At 35.1% G+C, this 16703-nt stretch overlaps 1 protein-coding gene across 1 annotated transcript in view; it reads right to left on the minus strand.

Moving 5' to 3' along the window:
- Positions 1–2677: 2677 nt before the first annotated feature.
- The window catches only part of pitpnc1b (phosphatidylinositol transfer protein cytoplasmic 1b), a 29510-nt gene continuing 15484 nt past the window's right edge, over positions 2678–16703 (minus strand). The window contains exons 6-10 of the mRNA XM_056475230.1: positions 13427–13519; positions 7289–7444; positions 7123–7186; positions 6899–6985; positions 2678–3680 (exon numbers count right to left, since the gene is read on the minus strand). Of these exons, the coding sequence (XP_056331205.1) occupies positions 3529–3680; positions 6899–6985; positions 7123–7186; positions 7289–7444; positions 13427–13519 (552 nt within the window). The 3' untranslated portion in view covers positions 2678–3528. The remainder of the gene's footprint in view (positions 3681–6898; positions 6986–7122; positions 7187–7288; positions 7445–13426; positions 13520–16703) is intronic.

The following is a 16703-nucleotide window of genomic DNA, read 5'->3' on the forward strand; positions in this document are numbered from 1 at the left end:
ATTTGGAAGTGCACATCCCATGCACACTGCACTATCCCATGATGCACCGTGAGAGAATTCATGAATGGGAGTGAATCGATGCAACCGACGCAGGTAGGTCACGTGACCATGACAAAATGGCGGCTGTAGTATGTCCGAATTCCATTCATACTGCAGACATTCATACTGTATAGAACGTACTTTTCTAACGGCTGAGTAGTACGTTTAAATTCAAATGCAGTACCTACTGAGTAGTTGGCGGTTTTGGAGCAGCCAAATTCTAATACTTAGTAGACGTTTCTAGCATATGTTATTGCACGTATCATTAATAGCATGTAGCTAATTGTTATTATCACTTGGCTTATCATTGTTACCATGCAGAGTACACAGGAAGTCCCATTTGCTAGCATGAGTCAAACAAGCCAATAGCCAGGTCCCTACGATATTCTGATGTAGAGATATTGCTGTTTTTAAATTGTTGCTAGGTTAGCCTGTTTTATTGCTATGGGGACAATTGACAGCTTAATGATGATACGTCAAAGCTTATTGCCAATATGAGTCATGTAAATCAAAAACTGGATTTGGACATTATGTAAAAATGGCTTGCCATGTTCTATTGAAAATATATAATGCTTCATAAGTGTGAGAGTGATGCATGCAAAAATGGCTTGCCATATCAGTAAAAAATTGACTTTTTGTAAAATAAAATACAGAGTTTAAGTCTAAAATGGCATGCCATATATTGAGAAAAATAATGCTTAAAAATTATTTATTGGAAAATTATAAGTCTGATAAGCCTGAAAAGATAGAGCAAGAAAATCTAATGCAGAACACAGCTTTTAGCCAATTTTGGAGATTGTATAACTTTTTTATAAGCCCAGATAATTAAAATGTCGTAATTTTTTTTTAAATTCAGAAACGATAAGTCTGAGACACATTTTGACCAAATTTGGGCCTTGTGGCATGAACGGCCTAGGAGAAGATCCGCTTAAGTCAAGTCGTGACGTATCAGTGACGTATGGAATACTGTTTCCAGGTCCAAACCGCCACTCATTTGAGTTGAGAAAATGTTTATAACCACTTTTTAATCATATCACACATTAAAGTGAATTTTATATAAAATCATGATGTACACAACACTCTCTAGGCTTGTTGCATCACAAATACAAAAATTTTAACAATTTATAAAAAAACGAATAATTTTCTGGCCATCGGATATTAGGCATGGATACATACATTGCGACCGGGATTTTCGTAAATCTTACATCACTTTGTAAAGGTTTATTATAACCATTTGATGAGCCTCCCCATACAGTTTGATATGGCGTTTGGACCCGGAAGCTGCTTCGCATGACGTCACACTTAACAAGCGAATACGTTTGTTTTCGAGGACAGAGTAGTATAACAGTATGTTGGCTTTCCCAAGCCAACATAATAAACCTAATTCATACATTTAAACCAAAGTTTTCTTTTAAAAACGTCCTGCCGTTATCAGCGTGTGATGATCGAGGCCACGAAGGATCCACCGGTTGAATCCTTTATTACCTGGGAAACGAAGGAAACATATTTAGGCTGCATTTAAAGGAACCTTTGAATTTTTTTAAAATGAGACGGCCTTCGTCGCGCCGCGATGACGCAGCGCCCTTCGAATGCATCCTTCAGAGGATGCAGCCTCTGAAATGAGACACAGCTATTGTTTTCCATACGTTGCTAAGCGATGCAAACATACAGCGTATGGCTAATGGCACAGAGTGTACGTAAACTCATAAAACAATGCTTAGAATGTGAAAAGTCATGAGATGATGGGGAATTCATTGTGTCTTGATGAATTTCTGATTAATTTATTACTCTCGTTTATATGCTTATTTGAGTGATTTCAGTATTATTATTATCTATTGTATTATTACCCATACCTGTGGCATTATTATCATTTATGTGTGCTTTGGTAAATAAAAAAAGTCACCTTGTGGAAACGCAGTCAGGGATGAGAAGAGAAATTAGAAGAGCAGGGTGAAATGTCACAATGAGAGATTTATGGAAGCAAGGCCATAAGGGCACTTGCGTTCTGTTCTGCAACTCATGATAAGGCACACCTGCACGTGCACCCACACTCATTTGTAATGACTTCCAAAAATATGAGTACCCGTGAACTTCAACTGAACTTACAGTTGACAGCTCAGTGTACAGTGAAGAAGATATATGTTGAGCATTGTTTTTTGGCTAAATCATCACATTTGAAATAGGAAGGAAAGACCTTAACTGGACATGGGTAGGACCCCCTAAAAACCCTAAGACTCTATTGTTGGTGGGACACCTGAGAGATTTAAAATCCCCTTAGTGGAGAAGCTGATGGAGCTGTGTTAATGTGTAAATTTGGTGGAGTATTAAGACAAAGAAGTGTTTTTAAACTGTGTGCTAGCCTATACTCATCAGACACTCGAACGACCTGTCTCTGTTGTTACTGATGCTGTAACAATAAACTGCTTTGCCTAAAGATTTCGGAGATCTCAGTCTTTGTTATTTTTTGAAAACTTTGACTTAGAAACTATTTTGCAGACCAGAATCTTTTCTCCACAACAGGGGCAGTGTGGCACTTCTCTTAATATCAGATAAAGATAAAGCTTCAGGTAATGGATCAAAATGTCTGACAGTACTGATATTTTTAGTAAACATATGGTATTGACCAGTGTAGTTCAAATTATGTTATGCATTCCTTAGTAAATTTATTATAAAAATATACAATGTGGCACTTTCAACATTACTTTGTTTGTTTAGACAGCTTAAGCAACAAAGCTGGCTTAACCAGTGATGCAAGTTAAGGTCATGTTAACTATTTCTTTAACAAATGGCAGAAAATACCAATTTCCCTTTTAATTCGCAAAAACCAAAACAGAGACTAACAGAGAATGTGGCATGTAACTGACAGATGACAGATGATAGATGTGATATCAATGTCAAATAATGCATAATGCTCAATCTGCTGTTGTCTTTAGTCTTATCTCCCAAAGTACTATTGATAAAGTTCTCACTATGTGCTGCACGACTAAACAATCAATTATGTTCCATCAATGTATTGATACAGGGTCAAAGGTTAGTCTCAATATCCCGTAAGCCACTAGACATTTTGGCTAGTCACTCTCATTCACCGTGATCCATATGAGGGGGTTTCACCGACACTGTCTGCTGGTTGTTTCATTATGTCAATAGAGCCTCTTCATCTTCATTCTGTGCTCAGATGAATATGTGCATCCATTCATGTTCATATGCTGGTGAATAGACCATTGGTTGAATGCATTTTGTAGAGACTGTCTTGTCTGGGAGAAAATTGAATGGTTTCGCTCCAGTCTGTTTAGACATAGTATCTAACGTTCTTTAGTAAGGTGCTTTTGTTAATGTCATCCTCTGCATTAAACACAGGTATGCGGGAAACTGTGAGCAGAAAGTGACGATTGTGTTTTCATTTCAACCAGTTTTTGCTAGAAGAGACAGTCCAAGTGGAGAGATATTTGGCAGATGTCAAGGTGGTATTGGCAGTGGTCATTGCAGGTGTTATTCTGGGGTTGATTTTAATCTCACAGGACCCTTGAGGGAGGACGGAGAGCTGGGAATGTCTAGAGTCGTAACCCCCATCTTTTTCAGTGACGATTCATCCGTAACAGAGATGGAACGAGTGAAGCTGGGTCGAATTGCAGGATCAGAGCCTGAAAAAAAGATAAGAGTTTGTCACAAATAAGGGCTTGATTTAATGATTTAGTGTAACGTGTTGCATTAGTTAAATAATGTTTGATCAGTCATGATGACTTGCAAATTAATAATGAAGTAGCATCTTATAGCAACGATTAAAGCCTTCAATACCTTGCATTACCTTAGCTGTACCCTGACGTGTACATGACATTTACCTCTGAAAAAGTCACAATGAGACAACGCGGCGCACAAGATGTGTCATTGGCCTGCTTTGTATAGCTGTGAAAAGTGTGGGAGGGGCCAATAAATGTGGGAGTGGAATGAGGCTGGTGCCACCTGCCTTTTTCTGTCCAGAATGAATGTACTGTTACTTTAGCATCCCATGCATCCCCCTTCTAAATTCAAAACTCGACACAGTGGAACATAGAAACCCCACTTGGTAGTGCTTTAGAAGTGTTATTGCTTATAGAATGCACTTACTATTTTGTTAACACACTTTACCTCACATTAACTATTCTCAGACCCTCACATACATGCAAAAGCGAAGTAAACCTTGATCTTTAGTCTTTATAGTGGCAGCACACACTGTTTAAAGGTTCTTAAAGACATTTTTTTCATAACCAAGTGTGCCTCACAAGTCTTAAAAAGTAAAGCTGAAATATCTAGAGCATCGCCTAGTGGCTGACTGCAGTATATTTAAGAAACTCTGCCTTTTTCTGTGTAAGCAAATCAGAAGCAAATCAAACAAACAAAACTACTGTTACTTTAGCGTCCAATGCATTCCCGTGTAAATTCAAATAACGGAAAGAAACTCGACACAGTGGAACAAAGAAAACCAGCATTTTTAGTTGTTTTTGTGAATTTGTGTGAATGGGGATCAACTTTGACAACATTGTGAGTTGGTTCGACATTTATCATTAGCCATGTTTCCATTCTAACATGAAGCAAATTTTTTCGAAGTTCACAAAAGAAAAATTAGGAGTGTTTCCAATACGTTGTTAGAGTGGCTAACTGTAGTATTGGTAACCTAGTAACCAACAGTAAACAAAGCAAGCATAATGGAGGCAGCTGATTTGTCACACGGGTGTATTGTTTACTAAATCAGAGTTGATTTGGCAAATGTGTTCCCATCTCCCATTAATTTCAGTCCAAATCCACCTCAAGCAAGCGTTAACTTTTTTTGCGAATAAAGTGATTTAATACTCAATTTGCTCATCTGATACTTCAAACTGCAGATCAAAACAGGGTGATGCAAACACAGCTATAGATGTGTAAGCATTCCCTTAAATTTAACTTAATCCTTAAACTTATTTCACTAAAAGTCATACTTTGACATATATTAGCATACCTATAAGCAACCTATCAAAATGGGCTCTTTAATAGTATGCACAAACCCATCAAAACAAGTTTTGGTCAAAACAAGCATACTAGGATTCATTATCATCTAATGTCTTTATCTTTCCTAAAGTTGTTATTGATAGAAATGTCTTGGTACTCATTAATCATAAAGTTACATATATCTTATGATCGTATCACAAATGCAATCATCAACATGTTTTTTTACATGTTGTTTTCAGTATTATGCTGTGTTTTTGTTGTTTTTTTTTCCAATGTTCTGTCACCTTGTGGCCAAATGAAATACTAAATCAAATCAAAACACATATGTGGGCTACACTGATATTGCACACATTACATTCACAAACATTAGGCATGCAAATAGAATACGCCTACAGTTGTGTTGACAAATTTTACCTCACATTCATTATCCTCAGACCCTCACATACAGTGGGTACGGAAAGTATTTAGACCCCCTTAAATTTTTCACCCTGTTATATTGCAGCCATTTGCTAAAATCATTTCAATTATATTCTTTCCTCATTACTGTACACACCACACTCCATATTGACAGAAAAATACAGAATTGTTGACCTTTGCAGATTGATAAAAAAATATATGCATATCACATGGTCCTAAATATTCAGCCCCTTTGCTGTGACACTCATATTATTAACTCAGGATCTGTCCATTTCTTAGGACCTTCCTTCATTTGAGTCCAGCTGTGTTAGATTATACTGATTGGTTTTGATTAGGAAAGCCACACACCAGTCTATATAAGATCTTACAGCTCACAATGCGTGTCAGAACAAATTGAAATCATGAGGTAAAAGGAACTGCCTGAAGAGCTCAGAGACAGAATTGCGGCAAGGCACAGATCTTGCCAAGGTTACAAAAAACATTAGGCTGCACCTAAGGTTGGAGCACAGTGGTTGAAAACCTTTTCCATAGTGCTCAGGACCTCAGACTGGGCTGAAGTTTTACCTTCCAACTAGACAATGACCCTAAACACAGCTAAAATAACGAAGGAGTGGCTTCACAACAACTTTGTGACTGTTCTTGAATGGCCTAACCAGAGCCCTGACTAAAACCCAATTGAGCATCTCTGGAGAGACCTAAAATGGCTGTCCACCAACGTTTACCATCCAACCTGACAGAACTGGAGAGAATCTGCAAAGAAGAATGGCAGAGGATCCTCAAATCCAGGTGTAAAAACTTAAAAACATGGCTGTATTAGATCAAAACGGGGCTTCTGCCAAATACTGAGAAAATGGTCAGAATATTTAGGACCATGTGATATTTCAATTTGTCTTTTTTAATAAATCTGCAAAAATGTCAACAATTCTGTGTTTTTCTGTCAATATGGGGTGCTGTGTGTACATTAATGAGGAAAAAAATTAACTTAATTGCTTTTAGCAAATAGCTGCAATACAACAAAGAGTGAAAAAAGGGGGTCTGAACCCTTTTCGTACCCACAGTATATGCGAAAGTGAAGTATACTTTGGGCTTTAGACTTTACAGTGGCAGTACACACTGTATAAAGGTTCTTGAAGACATTTTTTTCACAACCAAGTGTGCCTCACAAGTCTAAAAAAGTGCAGCCTAAATTTATAGAGCGTCCCCTGGTGGCTGGCTGCAGTATATTTAATAAACTCAGTCTTTCTTTGTGTAAGCAGTCTGCTCCGAACATTCAAAGCTGTTTTATAGTATTTTATCTACTGTTTATCTAATTTTTTTTATTTTAATAATCAATTTGTTTTGGGAAAGTCATTTAATCAGCTAATTAGTTGGTATGTTATTATATGGTTTGTAATATCTCTATAAAAAACAAAACAAATCCTTAAAGCAATCCATGTACTGTATATGGAGCATTTTGCTTGATTTATCTCTGACATGTTACCTGGGCTGGCAATGTCACTCTTGAGTTTGCAGTTGGTCTCCTCCTGTTGTTTTCTCTCATACTCTCTCACCTGCTCGAGAGTCATTCCTGCACGCACAAATATTTGTTATGCATTTAACTGTGTATTTGCGTAGTATTAAGACAGATGACGACTTCTCTTGTGTATACTGATCAAAGCATGTGCTTAATTATGGTAATGAAGCATCGCAGAACATCTCATTTACCATGCCACTCGTCAATCCATGCCACCGCCTGTCTGTGTCCCACCAACAGAATGTCACGAATGTTCTATGATGAATCACAACATGGCGCGATATGACACACTGATGGGATTGCGTGACTAAACAGCATGATGCAATGTGCATGAAAGGATGTAGTGGTGGTCAATACCCTGTGAACAAAGTCTTCTGTTCTTCCCTGGAAGCCGTAAACCTCAAAACTGCAGGTCACTCTCTTATAGGAGCACATGATGGGCTTGGTGTCGTTCCTCCAGCCGTCCACTAGGGGTCCCCGGCCTGTTTTCTCCGACACCCAGTCGCTCAGATCCTGTTTGTTTTAAGTAGATACACATTACCTGCTGAGTGAGCAGATCATTGCTTGTTCTTGTGTGTCTGCGTGTGTGTGTGTTGCATGCTGTGCGTGATTCACTGTGCAGGGGTGACATTACATTTCACAGTTGATGCCATTTTTAAAGCACTGGAGGAACAAATCGCAGGCTTTTTGTTGTGAGACCTGTGCTAGATATGTTTGATACATGATTATTCAATGTGGAATTAACATACAGTATAGCTAGCATGGAAAGGACTATTAAACACTTCACATTTATTTATTTTTAGCTCTGGTTAGTGGATTTTCAGTTGTCTAACCATTTAAAATTCCAACATGTGTCGTGTTTGAGCTGATGAACTGATATTTGGGTAACTGCAGTAAAATCTGCAAGTGAATTGCTGCAAAACAGGGTTTTGAATAATAAACAAATTGTATATAAGCATACATAAAAACACACGTTTCATGTTTCCAATATACAGTTGAAGTCAGAATTATTAGCCCCCATTTATTTTATTTTTTTATTAATTTTGTTTAACAGAGAGATTTTTTTTCAGCACATTTCCAAACACAATAGTTTCAATAACTCATTTCTAATAACTGATTTATTCTATCTTTGCCATGATGACAGTAAATAATATTTGACTAGATATTTTTCAGGACACTTCTATACAGCTTAAAGTGACATTTAAAAGCTTAACTAGGTTAATTAGGTTAACTTGGCAGGTTAGGGTAATTAGGCAAGTTATTGGATAACGATGGTTTGTTCTGTAGACTATCAAGAAAAATATAGCTTAAAGGGGCTAATAATTTTGACCTTAAAATGGTTCATAAAAAATTTAAAACTGCTTTTATTCTAGCCGAAATAAAACAAATTTCCTTGCTCTGAATTTATTTTTTCCCAAATGATGTTTCGCAATGGGGGCTAATATTTCTGACTTGAACTGTATATTGGAAACATGATGATGATGATGATGATGATGATGATAATAGTAATAATAATAATAATAATAATAATAATAATAATAATAATAATAATAATAATAATAATATGTTTTTTCTTTTTTAAATGCAGACATTTTATGGATTCCACTTGTTTTTTTTGTTAAATTTCTCAAATGTTTTTCTCAACTATTTTAGCGGTTAGATCATGGGTCGGGATAAATATATGAAGCTTCACATTTTAAGCAATCCATGAATGAAGAAAGGACGATTTCTAGAATCTTTTTTTTTTTTTTTTTGCCAGCACCATTCATGAATGTTGAGTTTACGTGAGTGAGGTTATAATAGAAACATAAAAGTTCTTTGCTCTTTATAGGTTGTTTTGACATGACATCATTGATGACACGCAAAATTCAGATGGAGGGCAGGGAGTGATTCTTCTACATGGGAATCGTTATCAGATCATTAAAACGTTTGTTTTGTTTATAATTGTTTAAATCGGCCATAAATGGGGGGGGGGGGGTACGAAACTGGCTGAAAAACAGAAGAAAAGAAAAATAACATTTATTTAACACATCCATGTGTACAAACTTTTTTTGAACGCGGTAAGTCATTTGACAGCACCAATAAAGATTGTATACAGTTCTAGCTATGTGTATAAAAATGTTGATGTGTTAAAAATCAGATACAAACACCAGCACACTTATACAGGAGAATATAAATAACATTAAAGTATAATAAATACTGTAACGGTAGTGTAAACTGTGGTGCATGTGATGGTGTATAATTATAGCATAGAAAACTGAAACCTATTGAATAAGTTGTTTATTACTACAGTTGTGTTGCACCACAGCAGCAATATAATTACCACTAATTCAAGTAATTATTGTATGCTTCCAAACACTATAGTATTTACTATAGTACTTTTTTCATGTAACACAATAACTTATACAGTATCTACCTCCTCGATGACAGGCAAATATATTTTAGTTCTGTAGAAAACTCATCATGCTTAACATACATATTTATTTTTATTCATATCTCTTTTGAAATATGGTATAAATCGCAAATATACGGACTTTCCCCTGATTACTTCCTGCCCTCCATCTGAATTTCGCCCATCACCAGAACCACGTGATTGAAAACAACCTATTGGTGTTGTGATTCAAGCTTATACACAGCGCCGCACACGCACCTTGGACGAAACGTCCTTTTATTGTTGTTTTATAGTGTTCTTAATCATTTTGCTGTAAAATTACATTAAAAAGGAAATTAAATTGGTATTTTTAAAAGGGAATTGATTTCTAGTGATGGTTATAATTATTTAAATCATAAGATATTGTTAAAGGGAGACAGCTGGAGAGCCACGTATTTTTGGTCAAGGAGCCAGCCACATGTGGTTTGCGAGCCATAGGTTCCTTACCACTGGGTTATATCAATGTAGTAATCAAAACAACATGTATAATCATAAACTATTACTTTTTTAATTACATGTATACATGTGTATGTTTATAAACTTTTATTTTAAAATAACTTTAGGAAGTTTTTTTTTGTTTAAGTCTTTTAAAAAATGGAAGTAGAAGGAATTTGTTCATTTAAAATGTCAGAATAAAAGAGATTTGGACCTTTTTTAAAGCATGGCTTTTTCATTTTGAGTTCTCTGCATTCATTAAGCTCAAGCTTTCAACATGTCTATTACTGTGCAGTAACCATTTTTACATAAAATATATGAATATACATAAAATATATGAATATAATTATGTTTTATAAAATTGTTAAGAACATATATTGTTCTGTTATCTATTGAGATTGTTAGTTATTTTAAGAAATGTATTTAACAGGGCAGTGTTATCTCCATTGAACTATATGGAAGACTTTTATAATTGTTTTTTTTTTTTCAGGAAAAAAAATATATCTCAATGCACCTATTAACAATGATTAGGCCTAAATTGGACTATTAGGATTCTGTTTTTTTTTAAATCAATTTTTACCCCTAAAAATGAACAATTACAGAACTTACAGATTTTTTTTTTTGAAAGTGATGCACAATGCTAAGCATCATACAGCTTATAGCCAATTGTTCTCAGTATTTAAATTTTTTGTAATTCTCGAACTCCTGATTTTCAATCTAATTATGTTCCATCCTAACAAACAGAACATGAACGGAGAGCTTATTTATGCAGCTATTAAATATGTAATTTCACTAATGGCATGTTGTGTGGTCACAAATAATTTAATGTAATTTAATATAATATACAGTATTATTTGAACAACTGTAATTTACCCATTTGTTTTTGGTCTCATGGACTGATACCTGTATAATAGCTTTGTCTTTTGTCAACAAGTCTGATCTTGTCTTTTGGCGTGTCTCTTCTGTTTTCTTTTCTTTTTTTTCCCTTCTCCTCAACGACAAAGTAATCCTTTTGGATTTGTCTTATTCCTAATTCGGCACATGACAGCTATGGATTTGAGGTTGCGCATGAGCGAATCTGAGAGTGTAACATGGAAACACGCTTTGCTGCGATGTATTATTTGTCCACCGTAACAGTAGCAGATTGTGATGAACTGTATCTTTTAGTAGAGCGTGCTGAGGAATGTGGTTTTATGTAAGACTTGTCTTGTGGTTTTGCTTCTGCACTCATTTGCTCTTATATGTCTCTGCACGTCTCTGTTGTGTCATTTAAATGCTAGCTTTGAAGAGGTTTGCACTGCTGTGAGACCTGGAGACCACAAGACAGTTATTTCTCAGTCAAAGCTGTTCACTATTCAGAACGGAACTGTGAAGTGAATTAAATGTGAAGAAGCTGAAAGAGTTGTTATTAATAATAACATTAGTCAGTGTTATTACCTATAAACACTGTCAAACACCCAACATATGGGCTATTTGTATAAATATTACATTGCTAAAGAGACAGCTTACCAATAAAGGAAATATATCATCATTTACTAAAGTGCTAAACCCGTTTAAGTTCTTTCGTCAGTTTCATTTAATTTGTGTTTTAAGGAATGTTAAAAACTAGAAGCCTTTGACATCCACAAAATTGCAAGTCAGTGGCTTCCTGTTTCCTCTTTCCTGTCTTAAAGATATCCTCTTTTTTATTTTGTTTTGGAAACACTAGAGAGTCAGGAAATGATGGGTACATTTTCATTTTGTTTGCTGAGGTGAGCTATTATTTTTACAGTCTGTGTCTGAAATGCTTTTTATAGTTTTAAATATTTAGTTTTATATTGTATTATACAACCCAGGCTCATTATTGATATGTATCTCTGTATACATTTCCGGACACTGTAAAATACATCTCAGGAGCTAAGTTTTTTTTTTTTTGCAAATTTTTTTTTTTGGTCGCAAATCCACCAGAGGATGCTGTGTATGCTTTTTCAGATCTCAAACCTCTCTTGCGAGTGCCATTTGCACACCCCCTTCCTTAAACCCAGCCCATTGTGTTTTCAAAAGCACAGATTGACCCACCCACCACCTTCTCTAAACGCAACCGACAGTGTTTTCAAAAGCAATCCAGAAAAAAAGGAAAACCCTCATGGCTGCCTAATTTTTACAATTTTCAGCAAGTTCTCTGGCTACATAATTCGCGCTCTCCAGAAATGTATACGGGGGAACGTTTTTACATTGAGCATGTGTTGATATTATATAGTTTCATGGTCAAAGACCATTTTACTTCATAGCAAGCTCTAAGTTACACTTCTCAAGGAATTAAAATTTGATCAAACAACACTGTTAGACATTTTATTGTATTTTTGCGGTGAGTTACTATCAGCACTTGCTACCCCTTTACAGTAACTTGCCTGTAAATGTGTTTTACAGTAGCAGGGCCCTACCCCATTTTAATTTGACAGTAAAACCACAACTTATTTTTATGGTAAAAAATGCCATTTTCTACATTTTAATTTTACAGTATGAAATTTTTACAGTACTTTTACTTTATTTACATTTAACTCTAGCTGTACAAAACCTTTATTTTTAGTATTTACTATTGAATTTAATAAATTCCAAACAAGTGACGAGATCATGTACAACGGTGTTTTTATTGTTCATTGTTATTATCTTCATTTTAAATGGTTTACAAAAGTACATTTTATTCATCTCTCTCTTTTGTGATACAAGATGTTAACTGATAATTTTTCATTGGCTGTCTCATTTATCTTCATATACTGTATAGAAGTACTTGACTACTTTGATTACAGTAGAGTACCACAAATTCTTAATATGCAGTAAGTTATAGTAAATGTTTTAAAATTACCCACAATGCAGTGCATATTGCAGTAGTGAACTGGCTGTTTTTGCAGTATATAACTGTAAAAAATTGAAGCAAAGTCTAACTGCGAAATTAAAACAACTCCAGTGTAAAGAGATTTTAGAATTATTATTTAAAGAAGAATTCTGCATTTTGAATCTGATTAAAATGGATAAGTCATTGTTCTATTAATTTCTGCTGATTTTATTACCCTGACAATATAAAGGTAGGTAGCTAATTTATACATTTACAACATTATGCCTCAATTATTATATTATATTATATTATATTATATTATATTATATTATATTATATTATATTATATTATATTATATTATATTATATTATATTATATTATATTATATTATATTATATTACTGAATATTTGGAGGGTCTTTGCATTCAACATTTTGAAATACCCTGCTGAATGTTAAAGTCAAGTATATTTTGATGTTTATTTTAATGTCAGCTTTGAATCTGTTTAGTCTGATGAGCTTTCAAAAAAAGTAGCCTGCATATCATAAAATAAATAGGCATAATTAACTAAAATTAATGATTGATGCATGTTTTGACTAAACTTGTGTTGGACTAATGAAATCCCTCTTATGTAGATTGCAGTTCCATACATTCCTCTTCCTGTCATCCTGATTCAAATCCTAATTTAGCATCCCGCGGTGTGTGGCCAATTGAAATCACATTGCAACTCATGAATTGAAAATGAACTGACTTAAACTAAATGTTGCTGATTTTGTTTTTCTATGCATTTATGCATATATGAAAGTATATCTACCTCTGACTTCTTGTAATTTTTTTCAGGGATTGGGTCACTTAATATATCCAAAAAGCAGACGTTGTCCGTTGGAGTGGGGTCATCACCGAACACCTGCACAAGGGACATCAGACAGTGTGGTCAGACAAATCCAACAATAGTCATTTCTAAGGATGTACTCTCTGGAGGTCACAGTTCGTACCTACAAGAAACGTGAGTGGTGTGGCTACCAGACACAAGATTAATGACAAAAACAAAACATTATATTTCTTTCTTACATGCAGTGTGATGGAGTTTTATTAGAAGTACCGTGAAATCTATCACTAATGAAATTTTAAAAAGTGTACCAGAACTTTACCCTTGATTTCTAAGCAGTTTTTTAACAGCTGATTGGCCATAGTGTTCAGACACTCAACAGATATGTCCGTGATCGGCTACAATGGTCATTGATTTATGCTTTTCACCTGCCTAGGATATTCAACAATCCAGTGGTGTAGTCCTTGCTATACGCACGTATACTCAGTATGCCTACTTTTTTCCATGAGCTGTTTGGATATTTTGACTTCTGAGGATCATACCTTCGGTATACTCGCTTGTTTTAGTGATTAAACTTCCCTAATTTATGTGTAGTCGCGTCTCCTTTTACTGCATCTTAATTTGTTGCCACTGGTGCACTTTTGTTTAATTTGCACCATTTCCCGCCCCATGACGACCGCAACAGCTGTAAGAACATTTCGTGAGTTTTTCGAAGATCACAACAAATCAGCTGAATGATGTCTCACTGAAACAGTAAAGTAAAATTATAAAACAGCATGGGCGTCGCTTTAGTCCTCCTATATTTCCATTCAGCCCCCCTAAAACTTTTGCGATTTACCTCATGAACTGTACACTACTAAATGATCGCCTCAGTCCCCTTTAAATTTGATATAAAAACAGCAGCAGAATTCTGTTCCTCCGTTTTCAACTTGTTTTTCATTTGGTCAGCAAACCACAGCTGTGCAGACCGTGAGCACAAGGTGTGTCTATCAGTAGATTGTTATAATATCATCAGCACAGCTGTTTTCTCCAGCGAAAATGTAACTCTTAACAGACATGTTGCTGTTTATTTCACAATTAACAAGGACAATAAAACACAGTGCATGTGGCATTAACTATATCATAAATTCATGCACAGGATTAAACACAGTGACAGAACCACTCAGTGAATGTTCTCATTTTAACTGCATATCTGAGTGACATCAGAGTGAAACTTCATGTGTTGTATCGTATTAAAAATTATTTCCTTTTATGACTTTATTACAATAGTGAAATATGTAAATTAGCCTGTAAGTTTTTAATATGTTTATATTTATGCCATTATTAATTTAAAAAGTGGCAGTTTTATTTAATACATGGAAAAATTTACTTTAGTACTAATGAATCAAAGAAACATTTGCTTTCGTCGTTTCTTTGCCTACTTTTAAATTTAGATTAGGTGGGTAATAGTACACCACCTTTTTTTTAGGACTACACCACTGCAACAATCCTGTTTCTGACAGTTAAGATAAATGATAAATGAGGCATTTTAAAGCTCCTTGGGTAATTTTCTCCTTGGGTAAATTTTTTTTGCCTAAATGTACATTTTTGATCAACATTTTCCACTTTTAATGGCATTTCTAGTGAAAAGTCAGTACTGTAGAAAGCAAATATTCTCTTAGTTATTACTAAAGCTATCTATATTTAGTTGTACATGATTAAATGTTTATGTTGTTTTAGAAGTCTGTCTGAAATCAGTTTTACAAGTTGCTTTCATGCACAAACACTTCCAAAAACGCTGCCTGATATCGCAGTGAGGCACCAAGTCAGCTTCCTAAGCTTTCAGACGCAGCCACAGAGTGCTTACACTGATACACGGACACTGAAGTATTTGAGAGCTGTATCTATCAACTGATCTGTCAGTGGATAGCTTATATACAGTATTTGCTCACAAACAGATCCTCTGATATACAAAACACTCTTGTAAATGTAATCTCAATGATCATTGTAGCCAACTACAGCTTTATCTATTGAAAACGCGAGCACAATGGGAAATCTGCAGTGTTAAATCTTTTTACATATAAAATTTAAATACTCACGCTGACCCCCTACATGTTTTTTTTTGTGACCGATTTAGAAAATGTCACTGTAAAGTATCCATGGTGATGTGCAAAGTTGCAGCCATGGTGATTTATGCATATTGTTTTTTTGCTGTTTTTTTCTTTTCTGCAAATATTGACATGCCTTCTAATTGTATTGAGACATATCTGATATTTAAATTCTCAATTATATGTAAGAATGGGTATTTTATTGTTTAAAAATGATCATATTATTTGAAGGGTGATGAGTGCTGCTATGTTATTCTGCACTGCAGTAGAGAGAATAGAGCTGATGGATTGAGTGTCTTTCTCTGGCTTAGCGCAAACCATCTCGGGATTTGAATTTAGCAGCTGATCATGTGACTCACTGACATTATAACATTATGTATAACAAACACCAGTGTGATTGTATTCTCCTGGGACTAGCCAAGATTGATCACACCAGTGTGATCATATGCCTCAAAGGGATGAATGTCAACAGTGCTCAAATGTTAGCAGGAAATAGACATTTTTAAACACAGTCAGTAGTGTTTAAGAACCCACTCAACAGCACACATATATTAGAGGGAAACTAACATTTTTAATTATTTCAAAATTATAGAACTGAATAGTATTGCAGTCATTAGTTTGGACTTTGGGATGTTCATCGTCAGTATATCGCAATTGCTTTTAGTTTTTAATTATAAAATGATTTCATGCGGCTGCCATTTTTAAAAGCGAAATCAAGGCTGCAGTGGAAAGAAACCCGGAAGTATCGTTGGGAGTTACATTGGAACGTTGTGTACTTGGCTGTATATCTTATCAGCGTAGAAAAAGTGACTCAAATTTATCATTTCACCGCCTTCCAAGTGTCCCGAAGGTCTATTCTGAATGAATGGTGAAAATAAAAAGGGATATCAGAGCTTATTTTCAGCTAAGTTAAGGGAAATGGCACTAGTTAGCTAACGTTTTCTTTCCCAAACACACATTTTAGACGCCTTTTATCAAACTTGAGTTAATAAACTGATTCTTTCACTATATTAGACTTGTCAAGATACTGAATTAAAAGAAAAACCATCAATTTCCCGCTAACATTTAAGGCACTGTTGATGTCTTTCTTAAAACAGCGCTGATTTGCCATTGTGTTCACGTGCTCAACAGAAATGATTGTGATTGGCCGAGAAGGTCATCAGTTCACCCTCCGC

The sequence above is a fragment of the Danio aesculapii genome, chromosome 16, assembly GCF_903798145.1.
Source record: "Danio aesculapii chromosome 16, fDanAes4.1, whole genome shotgun sequence".
Taxonomy (NCBI): Eukaryota; Metazoa; Chordata; class Actinopteri; order Cypriniformes; family Danionidae; genus Danio; species Danio aesculapii.